Genomic DNA, 25,665 nt, shown 5'->3' with positions numbered 1-25,665 from the left:
CCCCACAGCAATCCGCATCCCCGCCCAACGTGCATCCACAAGCCCCGCACCACCCGCCATACTCGCAGCATAGTAAAAATTCGCGTTCCCACGACCCTCGCTCACCCAGAGTATATGTTGAAGCAGGAGGAGGAGCGCAGCGTGTAGGTGGAGGAGAGTAGTAATGATGGGATGTCGGAGGTCTGGAAGAATGCGAGTGAAGTGAGTACGAGACGGGGTAGGGTTGTAGGAGAGAAGGGGACTTGCAGCCATGTACTTCAGGGAAGATGGATCTCATGCTGAGGAACAAGCTGGGTCTGCGAGAGTTAAGTACGCTTTGAACGTCCCCAGGACGCCTACGAAGAGGAACGCGGCATAGAGGGGATCGTGTCTACGGATGGGGCGTATCAGAACCCATGAAAACTAGCACGTATATATTATCAAGAATGTCTTACTGAAATTTTATGCAGATAGGTAATATGTATATGACAAGGTGAACCTAACTATGCTGTTAGACGGCATGCGTGTACGACGAAATGAGAACGCACAGAAAAGACCATGAGGAAGAATGGTCTGAAATGATCGAACATCTCAGTGAAGAAGTACCACCAAAGACCAGGGTTAGGCGGGAGGTCTGGTAGCGTGAGGCTGGGATGCTGTGTTTATGAACCATCTGGCAGGAATTGGAAGTCGACTTACGTTGCGCCCCACGACGCCCTGACCCAACTCCTGTGTATGGATCGATATTGTTATCGAGAAGCCAAAGACCTTCTTTCACTGGTATTGACATGTATTAGCATAGAATCACTTGGCTGGCAGTGCTTTGGCACATACAGCAAAGGTATTAGGAGGTCGATGGCGAGCTAAGTTGATGGTCATGTTGAGGAGATTTTGACCTGAAAGAGGTAGAACTGCGAACAGAAGGCGAAGACCAGAAATGAAAACGCTGGTGGTATGTTCATCACACCGCTGAATAATATAAAAGGGAAGTGACGTTTATCGGGGTGGCAGTGTGGCAGTGCTCGACCTGGCCGTCAGGCAGGGTAACTTCTTTCACAGCACTGTACAGCAGGCCAGTTAATGGTTCGATAGGATGCTGTAGTAAAGCAGGCAAGGCTTCGCCATACTATTGTCTGATGGTATATAATCTCCTCTTCACCACGATTCCGCCTCTTCCAGTTTCCAAAGTCATCGCACACTAACACCCCATCCCCCATGTATCATTCAACTCGTCCTCGATGGGATATCCCTGATCCCAACACCTTCCCTCCAGCTTTGCACAATACTCGCTGCAATGGGTGGACCAAACCTCCAATACAGCTTCTTCATGTCGCTGCGCCTTCGTTCAAGAAGCCCCCTGAACGGCACGTCACATTTGACCTCAACACCCCGTCAAACCGTCGTCCCGTTGACGGTAATGTCATTCATACCCGTAAGCAACTATTCATGTTCTACATGTGGCTATCTGTCTCAACCGTTATCAGAACCTTACTCGGTTTATCTTCGACATGACACTCACCCACGCGCGAATTCTGGGGCGCAAGGTATTTTCCCCCTCCTTCGTTTTACTGTAAACCCATTTTTTCTGTAGGTATCATGTGGCCAGTTGAATGCCAATCCCATGACGTTTTCAACTCGTGCACGTGGAACGGTAGGTTCTTGTCGTTGATTCCGGTTATCATACAATCTGACTCGATGATAAAGGTGGCGCTCACCAGAATCCATCTCTCCAAGGTGTTTTTGAGACGCGTACTGCAGCTCGACACCACAAAGAGAATGCAGCGATTAAACGTAGGCGTCCCCGTTCGTTTAGTTACGACTGCCAAGATGCTGAATTGCGTACTTTCCTAGATGACCCTGCACGACGAACAAAGAATTCAATCCCACTGATCGATAAGGACACACAAATCGGTGCGGTCCAGACCCAGCTTGTAATAATGATTGCATTGATATTGATGCCTTCCATCAGCCTACCTCCTCGCAGCACCATGCGCGCAACTGGTATACGATCGGCGATACCCGCTCAACTCTCTCTATTTTCCACCATCATCTTCATATGCAGGATGGGGATCTGAGTCCCTTCGAGTACTCACGCTAGCACGGCACAACCGAATACGACTAATCAGCCAAGACTTTCCCTGGGCATTCAACATCGGCCCTGAACCCAGTGCTGCAGAACAAGCATGACGTGTCTTAATGTCCTCAATGCGCTACAACGTCCACTCTCAGATACAGAGTGGGGAGCCGCTGCGCAGGACAAACAAGCGAGCCTCATCAGAGCGCGCGATCGTCGGCTAAATATGAAACCTGCTTTGCGTTTTAGGGGCTAATTCCGGTGTGTGGGAGAGCCATCTGAGAAGTGGGCTGTGAGGTTCAAGAGCCTATCATAATAATCATGCCCGGATGAAATGTACATCTAACATATATAAGCACGAATAGCCGCCGGCTCGGTGCCGTATCGATTTTCGAGGTTTCGAGACATGAAATTGGTTCTGCGCGTCACAGGGGCTATTGCGCCTCAGTGTACGTGATGAAAGGCTATATACACGAGCCTTAGGCCAGCATATGTCCATAGCGTATAATTCGTCTGATAAATTCGTGCCACATTCAATATAATTACACTAGTTCTGTGCACTAAAATTGCAATATTTATACAGTTCCACATATGCTGGGTTTGCGAAAATAGTCATCTTGGAAGAGTGCATTGATCAACCGAATGACAGTTATGAGATGGGTATCGAGGGAATCATCAATCGGCCAGCTTCTTCCCTTCATCCTTGAAGATCTTGAGGTCATTCTGCCATGGCTCCCACACTTGTCCATATTTCTCGAGTAGTCCCGCCAACTCCTTTCGTTGTTCTCTCTGTAACCAAAATGAGTACGCGTCACTGATAGATCCAGCTATGCTCACTATATTCCAAGGCTCTTCTGCGTATACATCACTGAACAACTCTGCCAGGTCAGGCTTCTTAAGAGTCTCCGCGCGCTTGAACGATGTGAGCACATCCTGTTTCAAACGAGACTTGAGCTCTTCTTCTTCTGTCTTATCCCACCATCCCCGGGATTCCATGAATAAGCGGAAACGCGTGATGGGATTGTCAATCTTCTTTCTATCCTCCACTTCCTGGCGTCCCCTATACGCGAACGAGTCGTCTGACGTCGAGTGATGGCCAACCCTATAAGTCATCATCTCGACCAGGACTGCCCGACCACCTTCTAAGCACCGCCTTCGTCCTTCCTTAACAGCGTTCATTACTGCAAGCACGTCGTTTCCATCCACACGAATAGTATCGATACCATAGCCTGCAAAGAAAACTCAATCACTGTGATACAAACACGCAACTTGTGATTAGATTACCTGGGCCTCTTGCGCTCAAAGAATCGCCATAATATTGTTGTGAGCTTGGGGTGCTGATAGCGAAGCCGTTGTTGCGTGCCAGGAACAATGTTGGTGAAGGCAGTGTGGAAGCAAGGAGCATTCCAGCGTGGAAGTCTCCCTCAGACGCTGCCCCTTCCCCAAAAAATACGCAGGCCACGTTTTTGGAGCGTCTCTCTGGGTCGCGTCTCAGTGCATAGCCAACCCCAGCGGCTTGTGGTATTTGAGTGGCGAGTGGAGATGATATCTGGTGGAAATGATGCTGTGTGGAGCCGAAATGCTAACGGAGTGTTAGTGAATTCTGAGTAAGGAAGGGATAACGAGGTAACATACTACGGGCATCTGGCGACCTTTGCCGGAATCTTCGTGGGTTCCGAAACACTGGGCCATGACACGGTCAAGACTGAAGCCACGCCATAGGAGCACCCCAACTTCACGGTACTGTGCTACACTTGGAGTTAGCAAAGATATAAATAATGAATTAATATCCGACCCAACACTCTGGAAACGTAACTTGTTGTTAACTCGACCGAAATAACGGGTTCTCAGGGAAACTTACTCGTCATCATCAGCCAGTGCAGCAGCAGAGCCAATCACAGCAGCCTCTTCTCCATACTTGATAAGGGTCAGTAATTATAATTCACACTGCGTGGCCATTAATCTTACAGAAGTCATCTAAAGATTTGTCAGAGAATATTCGAGATGCATCATTCGCTTGTGCACGTACATAGAAGGATATCTTGCCTTGACGTTGGACATTGTAAAGTATATTATCCAGCGTCGGAAGCAACTGCATATTTTCATATCTAATTCAAGGCTGTGTGAGCTCCGATACTGAATTACTGCGAAGTCAACCTACAATCGTCGCGCGAACTGTTCGCTGATCTGAATGAACTTGAATGTCAATTGGTCTATTTGGTACGGAAGAGGCGACACATGCCTCGGGCACTTCAGCGCCTTCTATTGGAATGCCAAACCCATCGAGGACTCTATAGCTTGGTATCTTGCTGTCGTCTCCAGTTACAGAATTGAAGAATGCGAGCTTCGACACGACCGGTGAGTCCGTCGTGGGGAGACAGCCTAATGAAGAGGTAGGTTGGGATGAGAGTGCTCGACCTCCTGGGCGAATCCTTGTCAGTAGGGGAGAATATTTGACTGACAATGAACGCAGCATTTCTAGAGACGCTCGGATGGTAGTAGTTCCGGAACAAGTGAGTGAAGAACCCGTGACACGGTCCACGGAGCTTGAGGTAAAGTTAAAGTAGTATTTGATCTAAGAATAGCTACACGTAAATACTACTACGTGCCGTTATGACATTATGATGATGACACTTCCTGAATCAGATCGAACTCAACAGCACGCCGGTCATACAGCCTTGCATGCATGAGTCGAGGCACTCATTGTCAGAGACAAGGTGCACTTTGTGCAAGCAGTCAAACAATTCTGGTTATTTTCATAGCACAATAGGCAGGTCAGCAAATACTAAAACCGAACCAAAAACGCAAAGTGGAATGCGAGATATCGCAGGTGAAGCAGGCGAGGAATTAAGCACTATGAACGAAAAGAGGGACAACGAAAAGAACAAAAAGTTATACGTGACCCCGGCGAACCTTGAGCGAACAATAATTTCATGCGGTGCCTGGTAGCTCGAGTCGGGATAGAGTTTCAACTTAACAACTGATAATACTACCGAGAAGTGTCCGAGGTGAGTTTGCATGGAAAGGTTTTACTGATAGGCTAGACTCGGAGGTGCGGAGGGCCCCGTCTATTACAGTACTCATGTGGGAGTCCGAGTCACAGGTCGTGGCCCCATGAGCATGATGGGCTAGGTAAGTACATGGTTGTTTTTCCCCACCTCGTCCATTTTGTGATGCGTACCATATGCATGATAACATCTTTATAATAGTCACACCCCTGTTGGCGCGCACCTGCTTTCTCTTGCGAGTATAATGTGCTCAAATCGACTATCCTGCTGTTTCTGCGAGTACCGACTTACTAGGCGAACGCTCCAGCATCCAGTCGTTGAATCCGCGCTGCACTTCCGTCCAAATCGTGAAACAAAATTTGCAGGTCAATCGTATACGGTAGTGCCTATTGTTAGAATAGCATCTTACGCCATTGATTGACATCATCGCACAATTCTGCCTGGGTATAGATAGTGGGACGGCCGTGCCTGTCTTATTCGAGTGCTTTTATACCGGGGTCACGGGTGTTTCTTCCTCCACACTCGTTTCTTTCGATGACGACCTCTGTGAGTGCCACCCCGGAGAAGCACACCCCGACAACGGACAGCCTGATTAGGCCTGTCTCTTTGCTGTCTTCTATCGAAAAAAGAAGTGCTTCTTTGCCCACTGATGACCTGGTAGATGAGACGGAGGAACAGTTCTCGTGGACAAAGTCCATCTTTCGTCGAAAGCAGATGTTCTCTCGTGACCTTGATGCAATTGCGACCAGACGCTCTGTTTTTGATGATCCTGGCCTTGCGCAATACTATTGGCCCAATAAGGACTACGAGAATCTTCACAGATTCGATCCAACTGCTCGTTGGACGTACAGGGAGGAAAAGGTCAGTTTTTATACCCATCGTGTTTTAAAGTGAGGTTGCTGATGTTAAATGGGAGGAAAGGCCCTGGTCCGCAAGTTGGATTGGAAGATTATGCTTATGGCAGCTATAGCATTTTCTGCCTTGAACTTGGACAGGAGCAACATCAGCCAGGCAAACTCGGACAGTTTCTTGCAGGATATTGAATTGACTACAGACGGCAAGTTTGTTCGTTTGCTATCTGAATCACATTTTGATTTTCAGTCATCCAGACTTCAACCTCGGAAATACTGTGTTCTTGTTGGCATTTTTATGCGCAGAACTACCGTCACAGCTTGTCTCGAAGCGGGTATGTGTATTCACTGTACACTGTTTCGTATGGCTTATGGTCGTATTGAGATTGGACCGGATCGCTGGATACCAACGCAAATCTGTCTCTGGAGTATGTAACAGAACAACTATATCAAAACGTTTCTCATCGATAGCTCATAGGTTTTGTGTCTCTGTCACAATTCTGGCTGACTGGTAGGACCTCATTCCTGGTTTGCCGAGCATTTCTAGGGTAATGTCATGCAATTACTGTCCCAGACCTTCTTTTCACTGACTAGTGAATTCAGCGTCTTGCAAGGCGGGTAAGTCCAAATCCTGCACGCGCTCGAGCACCCTTTTTCACATTCCACAGCTTTATCCCTGACCTGATATTATATCTATCTTGTGTGTCAGTTGCCTTCTACCTCATCTTATATTACTGACTTTTCGGACAGATTTTTACACGAAGACGGAGCTACCCATGCGCCTTGCCCTGTTCTGGATGTCTGAGAACTTCGTCGCCATCCTCGCTAGTTTTATAGCCTATGGCGTGCTTCACATGGATGGTGTGGCTGGCATTGCTGGATGGCGGTCAGTAGAAATTTAATGCTCATTTCGCAAAAACCTGACTTGATCTAAGGTGGCTATTCATAATTGAGTGCGTCCATTTCTTTTCAATGACATAAGATACGCGAACTCGACCCTCCCACAGGGGAATCCTCACTCTGCTTATAGGAATTTTCTGTTTTTTCAACATGCCCCCATCTCCAACGCAGACCAAAGCATGGTTCCGGCCAAAGGGTTGGTTCACGGAAAGAGAAGAAATCATCATGGTCAACCGAATACTTCGGGATGATCCCAGTAAGGTAAGTAATTATGTCCCAGTCTCGTTAGACTTTGTAATCACCCCCTCAGGGTGACATGCACAACCGCGAGGGCCTTACATTGCGTCGTCTCTGGACAGCAGTGTGCGATTATGATCTTTGGCCAATTTACATCCTGTACGCTGTCTCCTTGATCTTTGCAAGAGTTAGGCACTTATGAAACGTAGCGGCCTCATGTTTGGCATTCCGAACAGTCCGCCCTCGACGTATCTCACTTTACTACTTACGAACATCGGGTGGGTATTACAAGTATCCCTTCGTTCGACGCACTGAAGACCAGAAACTCAGATTCAATACATTTGATACCAACCTCCTTACGATACCCTCTCTGGCTATCGGAATTATCACCATGTTTTGGATCACGCTTGTCTCAGAGTCCGTCAATGAACGTACGATTGTGTCGATGATGATGGACCTCTGGACATTGCCTTTCCTTGTTGCACTCTATGCATTGCCTAGCAACCCTAACCCTTGGATATTTTTCGTAAGTGACGCATTTTACGCAGCGCATCATACGCGGTTTACTCAACTGTTCAGGCTGTGGCGACTGGTCTATTGTCATATCCGTAAGTTCGAACTTGTCAGCATTAATATTCTTAAAGACCATTCTTGACATCCTCGTGTTATCAGTTATACCCATCCCATCCAGGTACTACTTAAAACAATCCTCGAGCGAGATAAATACTCATCTCTTGTTACAGGTAGGGTGGTGCTCTCGTAACGCCGGGGCAGTGGCAAGTCGAACGGTCAACGCGTCGTTGTACAACATGTATGGAAGTCTCTATTCAAACCGGAGACATATTCATCTTCCGCTAGGTTCGTGCAAGTCAGCGGAATCGTATCCGCACAGATCTACGTAGCCAGCGATGCTCCCAGATGTATGTCACTCTTCTTTTTCTTTTCCAGGCAACATAATCGTCACACTCATCTCCGCGCGCAGATCAACGCGGCAATAGGACCCTCATCATTATCTGCTGCGTCAACATCTGTATTTTATACCCAGCTACGAAGGCATATTACATCTGGCGCAACCGACAACGAGCCAAGATTTGGGATGCGATGACGACAGAGGTGAGTTTATCGTGAACTTTCTAAAGAGCTAGAGCTCTGGCGCTAAAGACTTGTTAAATGATAGGAACGTGCCCACTATCTGAGTACGACCAAGGATGTTGGAAACAGAAGACTCGATTTCCGTTTTGCGCATTGATGACTTGTTCAATTATGTAGATTTGATCAATGGCAGCTTGGGGTATGTCGGTGAAGGCAGGATGAAAGTCCCCCTCAGACACTGCCCTTTCCTGAAAAATACGCAGGTCCTCATAACGATAAGAAACGAAATCTGGTCTATAGAATTCGATATGAACATAGCTGCACGAGCCCGGGCCCCGGATGTACTTCTCGATCGAAATAGAGAATTGTCAGCATGAAACTCTAGTTTTGATTCAATCGTAAACGTGCAATGGTATGTAAATCATGGTATATACGGAGTGTGCGTACTGCGGTTAAAGCTCCTGTCGTTGAAGTTCATTCATTGATGGACGAAATGGTGGATATCCCCACGACATATATCTAGGTCCACTTGGGTGAGATGCCAACGATGGACCACAAGCGTTACAGCGACCCAATAGGACTCTATAAAATGGTTAAGAATTGTGCACTGCGGGATGGAATAGTTGCAAACACACTGCTAATCAGTCTTTCGGTAACTTTAAAGCTTCCTCTGCAGCTTTCTTGCGGCCGCCCATAAGTAATGTCACATAGTCCGCGCCTCCGAGAATACGTTCTCCCGTGGCCTTGCTTGATGACGGCCCGGGAATACAAATTGATCGACGACGACTCACGGATGCAGTCGCTCATTGCTCTCCTAATTTCTCTCCTTTTCGACGACCGTCATGGCCTTTCGTGCACGGACAACTATACACGGCAGTTTCGAGAGTACGATGTAGACATTCAGGCACTGTTTCCAACAAAGAACGAAGGGAAAAAGACGACGGCGAAAATCTATTACTGAAATTGAGGATAGGAAACGTCCGAAGGTGATCGGAACGCTTGTATTACTATATTGTGTTGTGATTGATGCGTGATTATTATGCTGGCGCGGATGCGGTCGGACGGTCGGGTATTCCAGGATCGAGATGTCCTCAGTAGCAGAATTCCGCGAGCGATCAAGATTTCTTAAACAGAACAACTGTCTTCTATAACATTTGGGTTTCAGCCAGTCTGCTTTTCAGCGCATTGTTCAGTCGGACAAACTGTGAATTCAGACTCGGTGCTAGGTATAAAATTGATAAGGAATCAAAGAATCAAATGGTACGCTCGATATTGCAACAATGAAATGATCACTACGAGGGGCTAGTAGGATCGATATTAGCAACTGCTAGGATAAATGGTAAAGATAAAGAACTCACGCATCTCGACAACTCGACCAGCGTGTCCCATGTGCCATAAGGCTCAAATCAAGCTCAGGGCCTCCTCTTGGGATTACCATTACAGTGTCAGGAGAATAAAATAGATTTCGTGAAGCTGGAGGTACCCAGAAAAGGAGCTGATGATTGGGTCCCATCACCCATCCATCAGCCTGCAGCAAGAAAGAGATTGAATCAGAACGATGACGAGAGCTGGGTTTGAGCAAGTCAGTGGGGTTGGACAGAGCGTGTTCCAGGCTGGATGAGAAGGAAATGAGGCGATTGTTCAAACTGTTGGTTGGCATGATACAGCTTTCTTGGGCTAGAGGTGCGGTGCTTCGATGCAGCGGAGATGCGAAGGAGTCTAGCTCTCTTGACTCGGGGGATGGTTGCACTTTCACTGCATTCCATAGCCGTACAGTGTTATCCTCCGAACCAGACACGATGCGAGTACCGTCTGGTGAGAATGAGACTGATCTAACCACACCAGCGTGCCCCTGCAAGGGCTCACCCAATGGCTGTCCCGTCGCTGCGTCCCACAGCCGCACTGTTTTATCTTCCGAACCAGACGCGATGCGAGTACCATCCGGTGAGAACGAAACTGACCAAACCGCTCCAGTGTGCCCCTTTAAGGGCTCACCCAATGGCTGTCCCGTCGCTGCATCCCACAGCCGCACTGTTTTATCTTCCGATCCAGACGCGATGCGAGTACCATCCGGTGAGAACGAGACTGACCAAACTGCTCCAGTGTGCCCCTCTAAGGGCTCACCCAATGGCTGTCCCGTCGCTGCATCCCATAGCCGCATAGTGTAATCAAATGAACCAGACACGATGTGAGTACCATCTGATGAGAACGAGACCGAGTGAACCTGTCTAGTGTGCCCCTGCAAGGGCCCACCCAATAGCTGTCCCGTTGCTACATCCCACAGCCGCATATTGTTATCCCATGAACCAGACACGATGCGAGTACTATCCGGTGAGAACGAGACTGACACAACCGCTCCAGTCCACCCTTGAAAGAGCTTACACAATGGCTGTCCCGTCATTGCATCCCACAGCCGCACAGTGTTATCGTACGAACCAGACGCGATGCGAGTACCATCCGGTGAGAACGAGACTGACAAAACCCATCCAGTGTGCCCCTCCAAGGGCTCACCCAATGGCTGTCCCGTCGCTGCATCCCACAGCCGCACTGTTTTATCTTCTGAACCAGACGCGATACGAGCACCATCCGGTGAAAACGAGACTGATAAAACCGATCCAGTGCGCCCATTGATTACGGCCTGAACAACTGTCCAGTTCACATCACGGCCAGATGCCAGACAAAGGTTATTCGGAAACCTTGCCGTAAATTTGGTAGCGATGGTGGAGTTGGAGGGCGAGAATGGGAGCGCTGATAAATACAGATGTGGCGTGCTGTGCAAAATCATGCCGCCAAACACTTGAATGAATCTTTGTACATCCATCGTGCTGGACCGCAAATCCTCGTATCCAGAATGGCCCTGTACTTATTTATGAGCTGTTCGTCCGACCCTGCCTCGTAGGTATGTGCCCACCTCTAGCCACTTGGTAACCAGTAGAAGAACAGTTATTGCATCGCTAATTGCATTGAGAAGTCCGAGTGCTTCAATCCAGAACATCAGTCGTTCATCGTCAAAGAGTGATATTATTTCCTTTGCAAGCTCGTCGTCAAAATCCGTTTTCTGAACATGTGTAGCCCAATGTCGACAAGAATAGGAGAGATGTAGGGGAATGTATGTCTTGACTCGTTGAGGCAGTTCCGTGTCCTGGGAATTAGGGAGGTACGACGACTTCAAATCACAGATATTGAAGCGAAGGTCATGTGTCATCACTCGTAGTGACGCAAATGAAAGGTTGCGTTCTTGCGCCTTCGTTCGCTCGACGAAGAAGTCTCCGCTGAAAGATTCGTCCGCGAGGAATTCTTGAAAGGTCGCATGAAGGGGTCGGATGGGGGTATATGAGTCGGTGGTGCCGCTGAAGAGGGCTCCCATACATTTTATCACTACACCTATTTCATAATGGTCGTGAACTTCCGGGAAATGGTGCCGCATGGCTTGCAGTGAAACTAAAGGAAGAGGTTCGGCTACGGAAAATATTTGTCCCATCACAGAACGAAATCTCGCTATTACTTGCTGGTACTGGAATTTTGTATACCTATCCTTTGGCATGACTTCTTCTAGAATGTGCCTATATAGATCATAGAAAAGGTTTCTCCGCTCCCCAGGATTGCGGTTTACGACAGTATTGAAGCGGTCCATTGGAGATGAGCCGAAATAGGCTTCCTTGATGTGTTCGCACGCGAGACCCGCCCACTCGAAGAGTCCGTCAGATTTCGAAGCGAGGACCGCAAGATGTGTGTCCTGTAATTCTGGTAGCTCCTTTAGCTCCTCAGATACAAAGGCGTGAATGTCGCGTTCCATGACTTCTGATGGAATAGCGTCCATAGACAATCGTAGAATATGATTAGCACCTTCAAAGCCCTTTTCGATATCATGAAGTGAGCGAGAGGTGACGAGAATCCGAAAGTTGGAAGGGAGTTCAGTGATTTGGGAAAGCTCTTCATTCTGAATTCTACCGGCCAGTATGCGGAGGAGGTTATGTCGCGTCTCCAGTTCACCACTCTCATCCAGTGCTTCGATCACGATTAAAACGGGCCCTACACTCGAAGCAGAGAACTTCTTTAGCGGTTCCGTGAGAAGCTTGTGCCACTGCTGGAAAATGTTCGTCGTGTTCTTGAGGGAGTTTGCATTCTTGACTGCATCCGCCAATGCTCGTTTCATTCCCAGATCACGATCAGCGAGATCGCGCGCGATGGTGGAGAAAATCTTTTCATGACGGCGGTCTGCTTCTCTATGCCGATCAAAACAAAAACACGAACCAAGGCCTCCCATTTCCTCGAACCACTTAGCGATCGTGTGGGCGATGGCTGATTTCCCCCTGCCTGCAGAACCGGAAAGCCACATCACACGTGGAACAGAATCTCCGTCACTATTGATCCACTCAGTGATTTGGGAGAGAATTTCCGTGCGGGTGCCTGACAGACATTGCTTCGCAGTATCTAGTCCCGCGCCCGCTGCATAAGTTATACCGCTGAGATTGAGTGTTTCACCTTAAAGGCTATGAATGGCTTTAAAAGTCAGAGGCATGCATAGATCCTTACCCGCGAACTGGACAAAGATAGCTATGTCCCGATGAGTTTGATCCCGAAATCGCTGCATAAGCCCATCCAAGGCGTTGTTGTACCGTGTGACGATGTCATCTGTTTCCGTGACAATGTTTTTACCGACTCTCTTCCCTATTATCACAGTAAGCATAAGATTCGTTTGCGAATGCAATAGTCCGACGACTCACAGAAGCTCTTTGTCTCCGAGTATTCCCTGATGAAACGGGCACACTCGAGAGTCTGCTGAGCGATCTTTCCGATGACATCATGCATCGATTCAACCTTGGAAAGGTTGTCGTCTTGGGTGATGAAGCCGTAAACTTCATCTAATTTCTGGAGAAGGCGTTGTAGCGATTCGTCGTGTTCCGCTTGAGCGAGAATAATCTGCGTGGAATCATGACTTCTGAGATATTTCCGGGAAACATAGAACGTACTTTGACTGCAGCAGAAAGTACGCCCAATGCCATCTCTGCGTGTGGGTGTACCTATAACTTGATTAGTTCGCTATCAACTAAGGAGAACAGCCCAGACATTTGCGATCTTCTCAATGGCGGTGTCAAAATTTTTCAGGGGTTGGAGATAATTGGTCTGGAAATTATCTGCGGTAGTGAGACCTGCTGGGGTATTATTGGCGGCGGATGTTACAAACTCCGCAGCAGAGGAACGTGGGTCTGTCCATGTCGTCAGGCGTGCAAGATGGTCGACAAAGTAGGGACGTCCTTCTGGCGTCCGACGCTCTTCCCATCCTGCCGGTAGGGGGACATGACCACCGCTGCTGCGAGTGGGATTCCGAACGCGCGGCTGCGTCGCGGAGATTGATGGAGTACGGACAGAAGATGATGCAGAAGGTGTGACCGTGTGTCTTATAGGAGGTCTGGTCAGTATTGTTGCATTATCTGACGAGGTTGGGAGCTCCGAGTTGGAAGTTGAACCTCGGCCGTTGAGAATGGAACTGAGAGATGAGCCGCGTGGAAGAGTGGGTACCCTTGTTGAGGACTCGGAGCAAAGTATGGGTGTGCTCTGACAGAGACGCAGAGACCGGTTTGATGATACAGATTGACCGCGGAGGTATATCACCTTCCGTCCGTAATCACGCTTGTACTGAGGGGCATTAGGATCCAGATTCGAGGAAAATCTTGGATCATCCCAAGTCGTAGTGCGGGTATTGTGATCAACGAAGTACATTCTGCCAGTGGAGGTGTGGCGCATCTCCCAACCTGATGGAAGGTGACTAATATTCACATTCGCGCTCGTGGACGCGGAGATAGCCCCCTCGAGTGGATTCATGTATGCTGAAGCCTCGTGGGTAACCTGAAGTTCAGCACCGACTGATTTGGGACCGGGGGTTTCCTCTACGCCAGAGGGGATATCAAGAACCTGCCCGATCAACAAAATGTAGAGATGAAAACAATGTAATTTGATGCAAGTACCTTCGAAGCAGGGTCGCCGGATGTGCCTTGGTTGACGCAGCCAATAAGATTTTCAGTTGTAGTGGGATACTGGTCGTCGGTGAAAGGATGCGAAGCAGTGATGAATTCTCATGAGCGCCCATCCGCAGTGAGCAAGCCTTTAGACTACATACCGAGCTTTCACGAACGGTTGCTTCGCAGGTTTCTGGAGGGGGATCTGGCCTATAGTCTTCCGAGTCACTCATCACATGCATCACAAGTGGTCGAGCGAAGTGGAGGTGTAACTTACTAACTTAGAGCCAGTTCGGATACTCCCGCATGCAGCCAACATTTGATTGTAAATGTTGACACCAAATTCATCGGCATCGTGAACCCGAGATATCGGAGCTTGAGCTTGAACCTTGCCTCCCTCATACTTGTACATATTATCAATGGATTATACTACTCATCTATCCCTAGAGCGGCGGCGGAGGCTTTTCGCTGGTGCTCTCGCGATTACAGCCATCTGTGCTCAATATACGATCATCGGACTATTATAAACCCGGTCAAAGCAGGAAAAATGAGAATAAATACAAATTGCGAATGAAAAATAGACTCGAGATTTTACTGATGCAGTGCGAGGACTTGGATCCATAACATGTGTCGGTGAGCTGTTGCATAAACTGGGTGTTACAGCTGTATGTAATGGAAAGTCGATGATGCGGAGCTCTGGTAAGCTCAATCCCCGTGTGAAGACTGCCAAAAGCTCTTCGTACGTGAATGGGAGGGGATCCGTTTAGGGTGCATATGGAGACAGATAATGCATCATCAAAAACATCACCAAAATTGCCCAAACTATATATTGCCATATATACTGCTGTAATGACTGTAACATACTGTGATTACTGTGATGAATATCATAACTGAGCCTCATATATATGTGAATGCAAGGAAACAATTTTTGTGATATGCTCCATGGAACGTTACAGAATCGTGATATGCACGCAGACATGTTCCAGATCACTGCCATATGACATTGTCAAATCACGCTGACATTGCAATATAACCACCAAGCATTAATATTGAACTATTCAAATACATGCAGTAAGTATGGTAGAGTTATAATGTAGCGTAAACACGGTAATTAGCAGTCTACAGTGAGCGTAGTGCTGCCGCAGTCCGGTCCTGAACCTAGGTTCGAACCCGAACCTTCATGGACCGAACCATGTTGTTGTCCGAATCCTCCGAGTCGAAGAACACCAATGGAGTCGAGGGCAAGGCATGAGATGGCAAGTAGCTGGTCCAAGCGCAGAGGCAAAAGGGGCGGGGACGAGAGAGAAGTGACGTCAACCCCAAAAGCTTCAGACTATCAATGTTTCGTTACATCGCTGAAGTAGAGTACAAATGTGGGCATAATTTCTCCTCTGTTCATGAAGCCTGGAGGTAGACAATACACTTAATGAGGATCCTGTACGAGCTGGAGAAGTTATAGGACTCACACTGTTCTTGTCATTGTCAAAGTACTCAACTGCCTTCATGAGCAAATGATAATAATGTAGCGATTGAGCACTCACTGTCTTGTCGCAGGATAGATTTGAAGCTCATTGAACGGAGCTTGGCAGTCAAGACAGTGACAGCAGAAGCAGAAGCAAGGAAGTAGTTCTGGAAACCCATACACAATGCGCATAGAATGGCAAGGATGAAATACCTGGCTCGGGATAAGCACCAGCATGATCTCCGGGAAGATATGAACTCAACCAGAGAGCATTCCGGTCACCTTGGTAGCTTCGCTCAGAATTTGTGGTCACGCTAAAGCCGGAGACTGCGTGCCCTGCCAACGGATACCAGGATAAATGGCATCCATTTTGATTGTCAACAGGACTTACCATAGATTATACCAGAGACAGGATAAGCGGCACCGTTGCCTGCGGAAATGCATGAGCGTAACTGATAATATATGCTTTGTGAACTTACATATGGCAAAGGAGCATCTTGTACAATTACTTCTGAGCGAGTATCAAGGGCACTTGTGGCTTCATCAAGGAGCAAGATCCGTGGGTCCGACACGATGGCTTGCACAATTGCGATGCGCTGTTTTTGCCCTCCCGACAAAAGAAAACCTCACTCACCAACCATAGTGTCATATCCTTGTAGCAGGTGGCTAATAAAGCTATCTGCATTAGACTTGATGCAGGCCACTTTGATGAGTTTAAACTTCTCCTCATCAGATGGATCCTCGTGTTGTGTGTGTTACGACAAACGGTCGTGTGCAACTAGGATAATCTAACAGCGACAACCACGACAGTGGTACCGAGTGCTGAGAGTCGTCGGCCTTTACAGACAAGCAAAGGTTGCATACTCGAACGTAGCTCGTGGTGGTTAACGAGGGGTTACGCTGAGATGATAGCGGTTTTACAGACAGTGAGAGGCGTCACTGAAGGTACGAGTCGATGTCGAGCAGGTAGCTTTAGCGGGACAAGGAGTTCAAGGGTAAACCTAGTAAGATTAAAGTAAGGAACGTCTACTTGTAATCTTCGACCTTATATAAGGCTACTCTTCATATCTAAGCTCAGCCTAAAGCTGGGTTCTAATCTGCTTATCTACATGAGTCAGAGATAGCGTCCATGAGGCGGGCTTCTATCGTAGATAGGGTCCATGCGGTACCCTTCTATCAGTACATGAGGCAACACGAGGCTTGCCTTCTATCTTGATAACATAAATAGGTCTTCTAGACCTATGTCGTCATGTGTCGTCATATGCGGTCCAGACCGCTTATCTAAGCCGGCAGTTGCCGCTTATCGTCTATCATCATCTATCGTCATAGAGCTGGTGAGACTCCGGTATCGTCTATAGCCATGCGGTGGCAGAGGGCTGTCTGCTGGCGGGGGACTTGTGCCATGTTACTGTAACAGTGTGCCAATGAGACCGTGTTTGATGTTGCCCCTGATAGTCGTCGCGAAAAGCACTGGCTCTTGTGAGACTAGACTGATCTGAGAGCGTAACCATTTGATATTCAGCTCTCGCAAGTCAATTCCGTCAAGCATAACAGAGCCACTGAGTGGATTGTAGAAGCATTCCGTGAGAGATACGATCGTAGATTTACCAGATCCAGATGCGCCAACGAGAGCAGTGGTCTTGCCAGCTGGGAAGGTGATGTCAATGCCTTTGAGAATTGGAACATCTGCGCAAGACAGATAGCTGAATTTGACTTCCTTGAACATAATCTCCCCAGTGACTTTTGAAGGCTTTAGTCCTCTTGGGTTTGCAGAGTCGATATCAGGGACACACTCGATCGTAGCGAATAGTTTGACGGCAGCACCACAGGCACATGTAATGGCTTTAGTAAAGCATGATGAGAATTCTGAACCAAAAAGTAGGACTATGATTACCTTGCAATTCAGGCGCAAGTACAGCAAGAGATAGTGATCCGGTTAAGATGGCAAAGAAGAAGAAGAAGAGGAGACAATAATGGTCACAAACCGACTGCTATTTCTTGGATAGTCTCAGTGTGGTTCTGGGCCTGCAGGATGCCAGAGGTTCCTGCCTGAGGGGGCTACACGAGTTATTTGTCGGTGGTCGAGATGAAAATCAACAGAAGCCAGACTTACAGAGAAATGATAGACATTGTTGGCTTCTGTCAAGATGGTTGTCTCGCTGTTCTGCATTATGGCTTGCATTGGTGCTAGCAATTTCGGAGTAGATGAGAGTCGCTCACATTGATATTGACAGAGGTCGCAGCGCTGATGACCTTCCCACTCTCGACCTGGGCTCCGGAGAAAGCAAGCCTATACAATATATGAGCGACTTTCAAGACTATTGATCCTGTCGATGTAAAGAGTTGATTCTGTGTGGGGTCTACAAAGTGTTACCTTAAGAACTCAGTGTGCGAGTGATATGCTCGTCCCAAAGAGACTGCCTATAGAAATACTCCTTGATATAATGCAAGGGATATCTTGTTAAGATCGAGGATGAGAGAAAGGAAAGTTACCAAGAGCACGCTCGATGTTCCGAGGATGCGTCCGAAGTGGTCCGAAAGTGGTCCGACGTCAAGAAACGAAGGTCCGAGGTTGCGCGAAGCGTCCGAAGAGCTTCCGATGAACAGCAAAGGTTCCGAGAGAAGTACAATGGTGTATCGAAGTATAAGACTCGTGAAGTATAACTAAGCAAAGCCTATCGAAAGAACTTAGAGACAGCGAGATGCGAAATGGCAGCGGTCAGGCCAAACAATCGTTCTGAATGAACAAAAGATTGATTGCGTGAAGTACGACTATCCGAAAGTGACTCTACTAACTATGACTCGTAGCAGGGAAAGTGAAGTGAAGTGCAAGTAGCTAGTGAGGCAGATTATATCCTACAGCATGAAAGTCCGGAAACTGCATAGGCGAAACCAGTAGCGAGATAAGACATCCGAAATGTAATAAGACTCAAGGTGAGCCACTACAGAGATATGCATGTAATAAGGCGCAAGGCGTGTTTGATATGCGTATAACTGACGGGCCGACAACATATGTGCCCCTAAACATAATCAATAACAGATAACCAAGTGGAAAATGCACCAGTGAAGTCAAACAGACACGGATGGGACATGGTACAGAGGATCGGAACTGTATACAGGCCTCAGAAATGGACGGACGACCTTCGGATGACTCGGATGAGTGCGCGGAACTCTCGGAAGGTAAATGGAGTGTCGAGGAATACGTGTGTGGGATACCTATGGAATTGGCAGGATACAAGCCCAACACCGATCTGAGTGCTACATCGATCATCTTACTGGGTTGTGTAGGTCGTGGTAGCCTAGTATGGACCTGGAAAGAGGGCTCATATGTAAGTTGGCAACTTGGCAGCAAGAGAATAGGAACACCAACCCGACTTCCCGAATTTGCTGACCCTGAAACAATCACAAGGTTTTAAATAGTCCCTAACAGAAGTAGATGCACTTACTTCCAAACTATCAGGAAGAAGTCCTCATAGAGGCCGTCCAGGTTGGGACTCTAAGTGGGCATTATCGTGACTTCCTTGCCGAGGTCGTTGCTGTGAAACGTTGAGTGAAATTTTTGTGCAAAGCAAGATCACGGACACTCACAACTAGAAGGTCAAATTCCTGACAAAGGGTCGGGGTGACATTGTTTCGGATTGTTAAAACACAAAGTGTACTGGTAGTTGAGATTGAGTGTGGATTGAAGAGCTTGAGTTCTGTGGTTAGAGTCTCCGCAAGCAGGCTTTTATCTTGATGTTCTCGAGGTAGGCAGGTCTTACTGCTAGTCTTCGTTGGAGAGCACCCTCATCAGTGTAGTCGGGTGCCAAGTCAGCAACAAAGACATAAAAAAAATGCGAAAGGACGCGCATATAAGCATGCAGAGGTTGCAAAAAGAACACAACAATATTAGGAGGAGATAACAGGCACACACGAACCACAGATATGACATAGTACTCATCTACACTGCCGCAAGGTGCTGGTCTTTGAAGCAATGGAATTGAGTTTATCATGGTGGTAAATATCTAATCAACCAAGGTTGCCAGAAGTTTCATAGTGTTTGTGATGCAGCTGCATCACGTGATTTATAACTTGAGATTTTTTTCACAAGTCTCATTGATGCCCATCTCGCAGGCGCAATCTAGTGAATAACCAGCACTGTCCAGAGCTGATAATCAATAATCAATAATACAAAAATTGACCTCCATAGTCCCCTGGAACTCCAAGATCAACAGTCAATCATCCACAAAGTGATTTGGCTGTTCTACTCAATTCCACACATATCATAATATATCAATTGCAAGGTACATATAATGTTATACCACATTATAACTACAATATAATGTCGCTGCCATCTTTACTATGCATCAGGAAACCGGCGAGAAGAAGGTTTTCATAGATACTATTGACAGAATCAGATCAAAAATACACGAAATATTTATATTTATATTCTCAGACAAAGTGATACATAAGTAGGAGCAACATGACTTTGAATGAGAAGGAATCACAGGAAGACTATAAGTCTGATAAGATGCCACAAGTGTGACCTATGGTAGATAAATGTCGATAGACCATTGCTAGAGTGTGACCTTGTGATACTCGAAGATACTTGTTTGCAATGGAATTGCAATGTTATGTAATATTAATGCTTACTAAGGTGTGTATATCATGGGAGCTGGGGGTTTGAAAATTTTTCGTGAAGTCCTTGTGAGCTCCGCCTCTACTCTTTCTGTCCATTCTTCATGTGCTCCCTCTCCTTGGTGGGCCCTCCTCCCTGGCCTTCTTTGGTGGACCTGTTACGCACTCAAATAGATCTATTATGCGGAGCCCTAAGAGGGGCGTCGTCCGCTAACATTCATGACATAACTGGAAGGATCCGGTATAGCAAGTGAGACTGGTGACAACGAGTCAGCAGCGATCACAGTATGTGCATGTCACGTGACTTCAAAGACAGATGTCTCAGAAGTCGCTCAAAGTAAGGACAGTCTTGTCTGAACAATGAGGTCGATCGAGGTAGACTTAGTCGCGAGGAGCGGCTAAGAAAAGATACTAAAGACTGAAGCCAAAGGGGCGTTCAGAGGGAAGTATGTTCCAGGGAAAATTGAGTAGATTCAAGTTAGAGAATCTAGTACAGAGTGACCGACTACTTATACTAAGTGGAAAGGGTTCAGGGCAAGGCTACCGCATAGTAGGTAAGGGTAAAGGGGAAACGAGAATGGTATAGGTGCGTTGGCAACAGAGCCAGATTAGTGGTGGATGGTCAAATGCGGAATGAGACCGAGAAACGTTGGAATGGACCAATGGTAAGAATACAACATGCGGGAATCCGCAGTCAGAGGAGAACAGAAAAGGAAAGCCACATTGGTGGCATGAGTCAGAGGTGCGGGACCACATTGGTGGTCGAGTCATAGGAGGAATGTGCGTGCACGTGCCAGGAGGCGGATGATGCGAGGGATGGGAATGGTCCCGAGGATCCGGTCAACAGAAAGTCGGTAAAGGAGGATGAGCCGGTGGATGGTGAGGGCGAGGACGAAGGGAAAATGATAGGGGGGCCACGTGACCGATGTTACTTGTAACAGGACATTTCTCCCTGGCTCCTTCGTGCACCCTCCTCCCTGGCCTTCTTTAGGACCCTCCTCCTTGGCCTTCTTTGGTGGACCCTCTCTGGCCGTTGGTGGACCCTCCTCCCTGGCTCCGTTGTAGGGATTCATTTCTGGCTAGGCTTGGAGAGACTGTCTTTACCTTACCTTATGTTGGCACTTTGTAGCTTACATAAAGAAAGTTATATTTTCACCAGTTACCAGTATGAGTCTGAGTACTCAGCAAGTTTCTATCATATTTCCTCTTCTCTGAGCCTTGAGCCTGGTCCAGAAACCCTTTAGGGTCGAATAGCAGCTAGGTTCTGCAAGACCCAACATTGTTCAGACTCACCATCTGAATTGTTGTACCTTCACCGTTTCAGACTCTCCTCCCTGGCCTCCTTCATGGACCTCTCCTCCCTGGCTCTTTGGTGATCCCCTCCAACTATTACTTTGTTTCATAGTCTACTGTATACTACTATGTAGCACATGTGTACATTTGTCAATAAAATTGGTTTTTGAAAATAAATTATCACGATCATCTACAGTATTCAGCACCTTTGAGTCTTTGATGAGTTTGTCCTAAGCACTCTAGGCTTGTAAAGCTTTGTGGATATCTGTCAACTTGATACTAGGTAATTGCAAACTGACTGTCAAGATTGTACCGTTGGTAGTTTCCATCCGACTTAGTCTGGGTATTTAAAGCTTTCTCATTTGGATTACAATTGTGATAGATATTATATGTATTTTAGAGTAGACAAAGCTTTACATGATTTTGTCATTTTCGAGTCGGTTACCTGATGTGTGCAAAGTTCATGTGAAGCTCGTATACTTGGGACCATAACACTCAATCATGGGAAAAATTCCAGATGAGGTAGTGTTACATCAGGAAAATCAAAAAAATTCTCAATGAACCTTAGATAAACTTAGCATCACTTAATAAATATTTTAAGTCGGATTCAGCCAAAAAACATTAAGGGGATTGTGACTTGCCACAAGTAGGGTCTTCGGATGAATCTGACTTAGCTGCTCTGATTGCTGTGCTTATTATTAGAGCTAAGTGAAAGGTAGTAGGGTCTTCGGCTGAATGTGACTTAGCTGCTCTGATTACTGTGCTTATTATTAGAGCTAAGTGAAAGGAAGTACTAGTAGTACGGTACTACTAAGGCTACTACTAGCAGAAAGACTGTTTCAAAGTACTTTCAGGCTCCAAAGCTTCAAAAGTCAATATTAAGTAAAAAACAACTGAACTTTTGCATGGGTGACTTAGGGCTGTTTATTGCATGCGCACCACTTAATGTACTTCAAACTACTTTACTACGCTCTGAAAGGTCCTGAACTGAGCTTGAGCGCACCCTTAAGGACATAAAATCACTGAGATAAGTCAAACACAGCATGATAAGAATCTGTTCAAGTCACATGCAGTAGCATTCAAGTTGTGCAAAGTAGTACTAGTAAAACAACGAAAAAAAACAAGAATCACCGGCGCCGGCTTCAAGGAGGAATGAACAAGCGACTTTGAGGCTCCTACTCCACATCTGAGTCAGATCCATCATTTCCCTCAGACTCAGTGTCGGATATGTCCACCAGCTGAGCGCGTTCATCCAGATCAAGGTCATCCTCCACAGCAGCATCATCAACGTCATCGCCAGGACGACTCTTCTTCTTCGAGAATTCCATGGCAGATGCAATGATGACTTCGAACTTGTCTTCACGGAGATTCTTCATGATAGCCTTCGCATAGGCGCGCGTCGATGTACCCCAGGAGATGTCGTTGAATCCTGTTTGCCGACAGGACACCTTGCCAGTCAACTGATTCATCGTCTTCGGCAACGAGATGCTGGTTTTGTTCTTCGCGGCCTGAACCATTTTGATGGTGAGAGTATGAGTAGACCAGAGAGTTAAAGCTCGTTCGACCTAGTTAAAATTGTCAGTTCATGAGTTTCGAGAATAAATAGGATGACGAGTACTTACCGCAGCACATGACAATGCGAGACCCCCAGCAGGATTTGCTAGTACACCTGGCTTGTCTACCCCAGGTATCTTTTGGGCACCACGGGTCGCGGTGAAGTGTGCACCGAAGGTTTGCACAACAAATGCGCCTTGATAAAGGCCCCGGAATTTCTGCGTTAAGCATTAGCACAACAACAACAACAACTCGGAAATTGATTGAGATGGAAGGAGTACGTACAGACTTGTCATCACCATTTGCCTTCTTGTATAAGAATCAAAGGTTGCTGAGTGCGAACGCTGCGAATTCCGCACGATTGTCATCAGAGTCCCTCAGCGAGTCCTGAGACTCAAAGTACGCAATGACAATTGCGATAGCTGCGGAGCCAATGTTGCTGCGGTAGGAGTCGGCAACTCGCTGGACAGCCTATATTGAAGTAGATCTAAGTTAGTACTGTGTTAGTAAAATTGAGCGCACTTACGATGTAGTAGACTGAACTAAGGCTTGTCACTGTGTGGCCAATATGGGGAAAGATCGCATCCCATATCACCTGCATCTTCTCACAGGCCAGCTTGGCGGGAACCTCCCAGGGATTCGCCAATGTCGCGACATATTGTATGTATGTCGAGATAAAGACACGGTGCCAGATTTTGGGATCGATGCCTTCGGGGAGGTCGTCATTGCTGGGTTTCTTCGCTTGTTCAGTTTGACGGGCTATTGGCTTGACGGGGGAATCTTTAACAAGAGCCTGTAGTAGTCAGTAGTAGTAGAAATAAACATGACGTCAAAACAGACACTTACTGAGCTCGTAACTCGTTTTTTCCCTTTGGGAGGGCTGGCGACTGCAGCCTCACGTTCGAGACCTTGAGTCTCATCCTCGTCAGAGAGCCCTCCATCAATGACTCCAAGGTGATAGTTCTTCTTGGGTTCTTCTTTGATGCGAATGACCGGTTCTGCGTGAGAAATCAAAACATTGTTAGTCAGGACTGAGTTGGACGATGATCGAGTGCTGCCATTGGTCAGGGGGGGAAGAATGGATCCATTGCGGCGCGAGGCTGATCTATTTTTAAAAATGCTGGGCTGGCTGGTGTTGGCCTTGCTACCAGGCTTTGAGTTCTCTGGGATGCTTGCAGCCCAATCATTGATGCCAGTTGAAAATTCCTTTGAGTCCATAGCACTAGCAGAATCACTGAGAAAAAAATAATAAAGTGTCGTTTCATCGAGAGTGAGCATGATATTGATGGACAAGTGACGACAGGAAAAGAAGAAGGGAACTTCGTACCTTTTCGGCTGAACCGATTTCTTATCATGTTGCTGCTTCCCCTTCCCCTTATCATCTGACTTCTCCTTCGCCTTCTCTGTCACCTTCACCTTCGCCTTCTCCATCACCTTCCTGCTACCCCTTTCCTCAGTCTGACTACCACGAGGCCGCGCCTTAGGTGTGTTCTCATTGCTCAACGCTGGCATTGCCCACTGAGGCTTAGCTGGGATATCAGTAAGCATAGGTTCGTCATCCGAGTGATCGGCTTGCTGAAGGGCTGATCTTTTGCTGTGAGCTGCTGTAGGTGTCGCATCAATGACCAGGACATTTGACTCCGTATCTGAGTCAATGCTTATTGTGCTGGGAGGTTGGGCTGTCTTCCTCTTCTTCCTCGTCTCCTGCTCATTTGCCTCTTCCAGTTGCGCCACCTTAATAGCATCCCGCACCTTAGTCTTCTCAGCCGGCACCTTCTTGCCCTCCCGTTTGTCGATCCTTGCCTTCTTTTTTGGTGGCGAAGTAGGAGTTTCACTCAACTCTGAGCCATCCATGTGGGTGTCAGTTGTTTCTGAGGCTTGGGATGGATCTGGGTTGTAGGTGCTGGTGTCAATGGCGGCATCGTCCATCTCGACATCAGAAATGAATCCGTCGTCTTCAGGAGGCGGAGTGGGTGATTTTGCACGAGTCTTCTTTGGAATGGGCTTTGGACGGGGCTTTGACTTCAGTAAGACTGCAGCCCGCGGGGTAGCATCGGTTGACGCGTCCTTTTCTGCTTGTTTCTTCTCATATTCAGCAACACGCTTGATCCCAGCGCCCTTGGCACGTTCCTTTTCTTCTTTGGCATCTAACTTAGCCTGACGCTCAGCAGCTACTTCTGCAGCCGTGCGACGTTTCTTCTTCGGGACCGCGTCTACAAGACCAGGACGCTGAGTTGCATTCTTGGTGTGGGTAACACGGCGAGTAGACATTGGTGAGTCGGAGTGGTGGAAGGAGCAAGACGTGAAAGGTGAGCAAATTTCGTCAACTTTACGATGGTGGTAGTCGTAATACTAACTAAAGTGGTTCAAATCGGGACTTAGGGTTTTGCCACGCCTCACCAACATGGCACACTGGCATTGGACTCCCGCTCTGGTATGTGTTCAATGATATCTATACAACTGATATCGATCTTTTTTTATCTACAGAGCTAATCAATGCTCACCCAGATGTCGAATGGAACTCTGCGATTGAACTTGTGTGTGACAATCTCGCCACATTTTCTAGCCTGCAGGCAAGCGTGTTCTTCGGTATGTGCTCGTGTCTATTCAGTGGTTCGGAGAACGCTAATCTGAGTCT

The 25,665-nt window shown here is 47.3% G+C and overlaps 8 protein-coding genes across 8 annotated transcripts; 2 read left to right on the top strand and 6 right to left on the bottom strand.

Annotated features, from left to right (window-relative positions):
* On the bottom strand, positions 1-629 carry F5147DRAFT_550480 (GPI transamidase subunit PIG-U; the record flags this gene model as incomplete). The annotated part of the gene is given in 4 exon segments (XM_041430397.1): positions 1-272; positions 288-370; positions 435-478; positions 528-629. Coding segments are annotated over 4 exon segments (501 nt in total), but the record flags the coding sequence as incomplete, so codon positions are not given.
* A 370-nt stretch (positions 630-999) lies between these two features.
* On the top strand, positions 1,000-2,550 carry F5147DRAFT_759635 (uncharacterized protein). Its single transcript, XM_041440456.1, has 6 exons — positions 1,000-1,411; positions 1,464-1,523; positions 1,571-1,630; positions 1,684-1,770; positions 1,831-1,890; positions 1,949-2,550. The coding sequence occupies exons 1-6, from the start codon at positions 1,195-1,197 to the stop codon at positions 2,164-2,166; spliced, it is 702 nt and encodes a 233-aa protein (XP_041295244.1). The 5' UTR covers positions 1,000-1,194; the 3' UTR covers positions 2,167-2,550.
* F5147DRAFT_684617 (thiamine diphosphate-binding protein) lies at positions 2,551-4,610 on the bottom strand. The gene is made up of 10 exons (XM_041436617.1): positions 4,296-4,610; positions 4,215-4,240; positions 4,083-4,161; positions 4,022-4,030; positions 3,915-3,970; positions 3,849-3,856; positions 3,689-3,801; positions 3,338-3,635; positions 2,891-3,282; positions 2,551-2,842 (listed from the first exon to the last, which is right to left on the bottom strand). The coding sequence occupies exons 1-10, from the start codon at positions 4,527-4,529 to the stop codon at positions 2,729-2,731; spliced, it is 1,329 nt and encodes a 442-aa protein (XP_041295243.1). The 5' UTR covers positions 4,530-4,610; the 3' UTR covers positions 2,551-2,728.
* Positions 4,611-5,445: 835 nt separating this feature from the next.
* On the top strand, positions 5,446-8,342 carry F5147DRAFT_80652 (allantoate permease). Its single transcript, XM_041443368.1, has 19 exons — positions 5,446-5,922; positions 5,983-6,118; positions 6,171-6,247; positions 6,298-6,340; positions 6,391-6,460; positions 6,516-6,530; positions 6,581-6,612; positions 6,663-6,798; positions 6,848-6,865; positions 6,920-7,073; positions 7,123-7,208; positions 7,259-7,327; positions 7,380-7,575; positions 7,629-7,657; positions 7,722-7,740; positions 7,793-7,860; positions 7,908-7,969; positions 8,032-8,162; positions 8,227-8,342. Exons 1-19 carry the CDS (start codon positions 5,596-5,598, stop codon positions 8,296-8,298), a joined length of 1,740 nt encoding a protein of 579 aa, XP_041295242.1. The 5' UTR covers positions 5,446-5,595; the 3' UTR covers positions 8,299-8,342.
* A 987-nt stretch (positions 8,343-9,329) lies between these two features.
* On the bottom strand, positions 9,330-10,066 carry F5147DRAFT_609249 (uncharacterized protein). The gene is made up of 2 exons (XM_041432405.1): positions 9,500-10,066; positions 9,330-9,443 (listed from the first exon to the last, which is right to left on the bottom strand). The coding sequence occupies exons 1-2, from the start codon at positions 9,799-9,801 to the stop codon at positions 9,434-9,436; spliced, it is 312 nt and encodes a 103-aa protein (XP_041295241.1). The 5' UTR covers positions 9,802-10,066; the 3' UTR covers positions 9,330-9,433.
* A 653-nt stretch (positions 10,067-10,719) lies between these two features.
* Positions 10,720-14,378, bottom strand: F5147DRAFT_684598 (uncharacterized protein; the record flags this gene model as incomplete). The annotated part of the gene is made up of 8 exons (XM_041436616.1): positions 14,263-14,378; positions 14,111-14,179; positions 13,212-14,057; positions 13,115-13,165; positions 12,869-13,064; positions 12,678-12,812; positions 11,054-12,626; positions 10,720-11,000 (listed from the first exon to the last, which is right to left on the bottom strand). Coding segments are annotated over exons 1-7 (2,819 nt in total), but the record flags the coding sequence as incomplete, so codon positions are not given.
* Positions 14,379-16,968: 2,590 nt separating this feature from the next.
* Positions 16,969-17,733, bottom strand: F5147DRAFT_771365 (P-loop containing nucleoside triphosphate hydrolase protein; the record flags this gene model as incomplete). Its single annotated transcript, XM_041441230.1, has 3 exons — positions 16,969-17,405; positions 17,549-17,621; positions 17,677-17,733. 3 exons carry the CDS (start codon positions 17,731-17,733, stop codon positions 16,969-16,971), a joined length of 567 nt encoding a protein of 188 aa, XP_041295239.1.
* A 4,915-nt stretch (positions 17,734-22,648) lies between these two features.
* Positions 22,649-23,781, bottom strand: F5147DRAFT_572537 (uncharacterized protein; the record flags this gene model as incomplete). The annotated part of the gene is made up of 4 exons (XM_041431095.1): positions 22,649-23,038; positions 23,096-23,245; positions 23,439-23,498; positions 23,554-23,781. Coding segments are annotated over 4 exons (828 nt in total), but the record flags the coding sequence as incomplete, so codon positions are not given.
* Between the last annotated feature and the right edge of the window lie 1,884 nt (positions 23,782-25,665).

Source organism: Suillus discolor (assembly GCF_016758755.1).
Source record: "Suillus discolor strain FC423 chromosome Unknown F5147scaffold_15, whole genome shotgun sequence".
Lineage (NCBI taxonomy): Eukaryota > Fungi > Basidiomycota > Agaricomycetes > Boletales > Suillaceae > Suillus > Suillus discolor.
The sequence above is the reverse complement of the archived record's forward strand: the minus strand, read 5'-3'. Positions and strand labels throughout refer to the sequence as shown.

Coding starts and splice junctions, on each gene's coding strand:
- F5147DRAFT_684617 (XM_041436617.1), bottom strand. CDS start 4,529: ATGCTGCGTTCATTGTCAGTCAAATATTCTCCCCTACTGACAAGGATT. Junction 4,241..4,295: donor AAGGCGCTGAAGTGCCCGAG/GCATGTGTCGCC, acceptor AAGTTCATTCAG/ATCAGCGAACAGTTCGCGCG. Junction 3,636..3,688: donor AAGGTCGCCAGATGCCCGTA/GTATGTTACCTC, acceptor ACACTCCGTTAG/CATTTCGGCTCCACACAGCA.
- F5147DRAFT_80652 (XM_041443368.1), top strand. CDS start 5,596: ATGACGACCTCTGTGAGTGCCACCCCGGAGAAGCACACCCCGACAACG. Junction 5,923..5,982: donor GGACGTACAGGGAGGAAAAG/GTCAGTTTTTAT, acceptor ATGGGAGGAAAG/GCCCTGGTCCGCAAGTTGGA. Junction 7,970..8,031: donor AGCCAGCGATGCTCCCAGAT/GTATGTCACTCT, acceptor CTCCGCGCGCAG/ATCAACGCGGCAATAGGACC.
- F5147DRAFT_609249 (XM_041432405.1), bottom strand. CDS start 9,801: ATGCCAACCAACAGTTTGAACAATCGCCTCATTTCCTTCTCATCCAGC.
- F5147DRAFT_759635 (XM_041440456.1), top strand. CDS start 1,195: ATGTATCATTCAACTCGTCCTCGATGGGATATCCCTGATCCCAACACC. Junction 1,524..1,570: donor CGCGAATTCTGGGGCGCAAG/GTATTTTCCCCC, acceptor TTTTTTCTGTAG/GTATCATGTGGCCAGTTGAA. Junction 1,771..1,830: donor AGAGAATGCAGCGATTAAAC/GTAGGCGTCCCC, acceptor GTACTTTCCTAG/ATGACCCTGCACGACGAACA.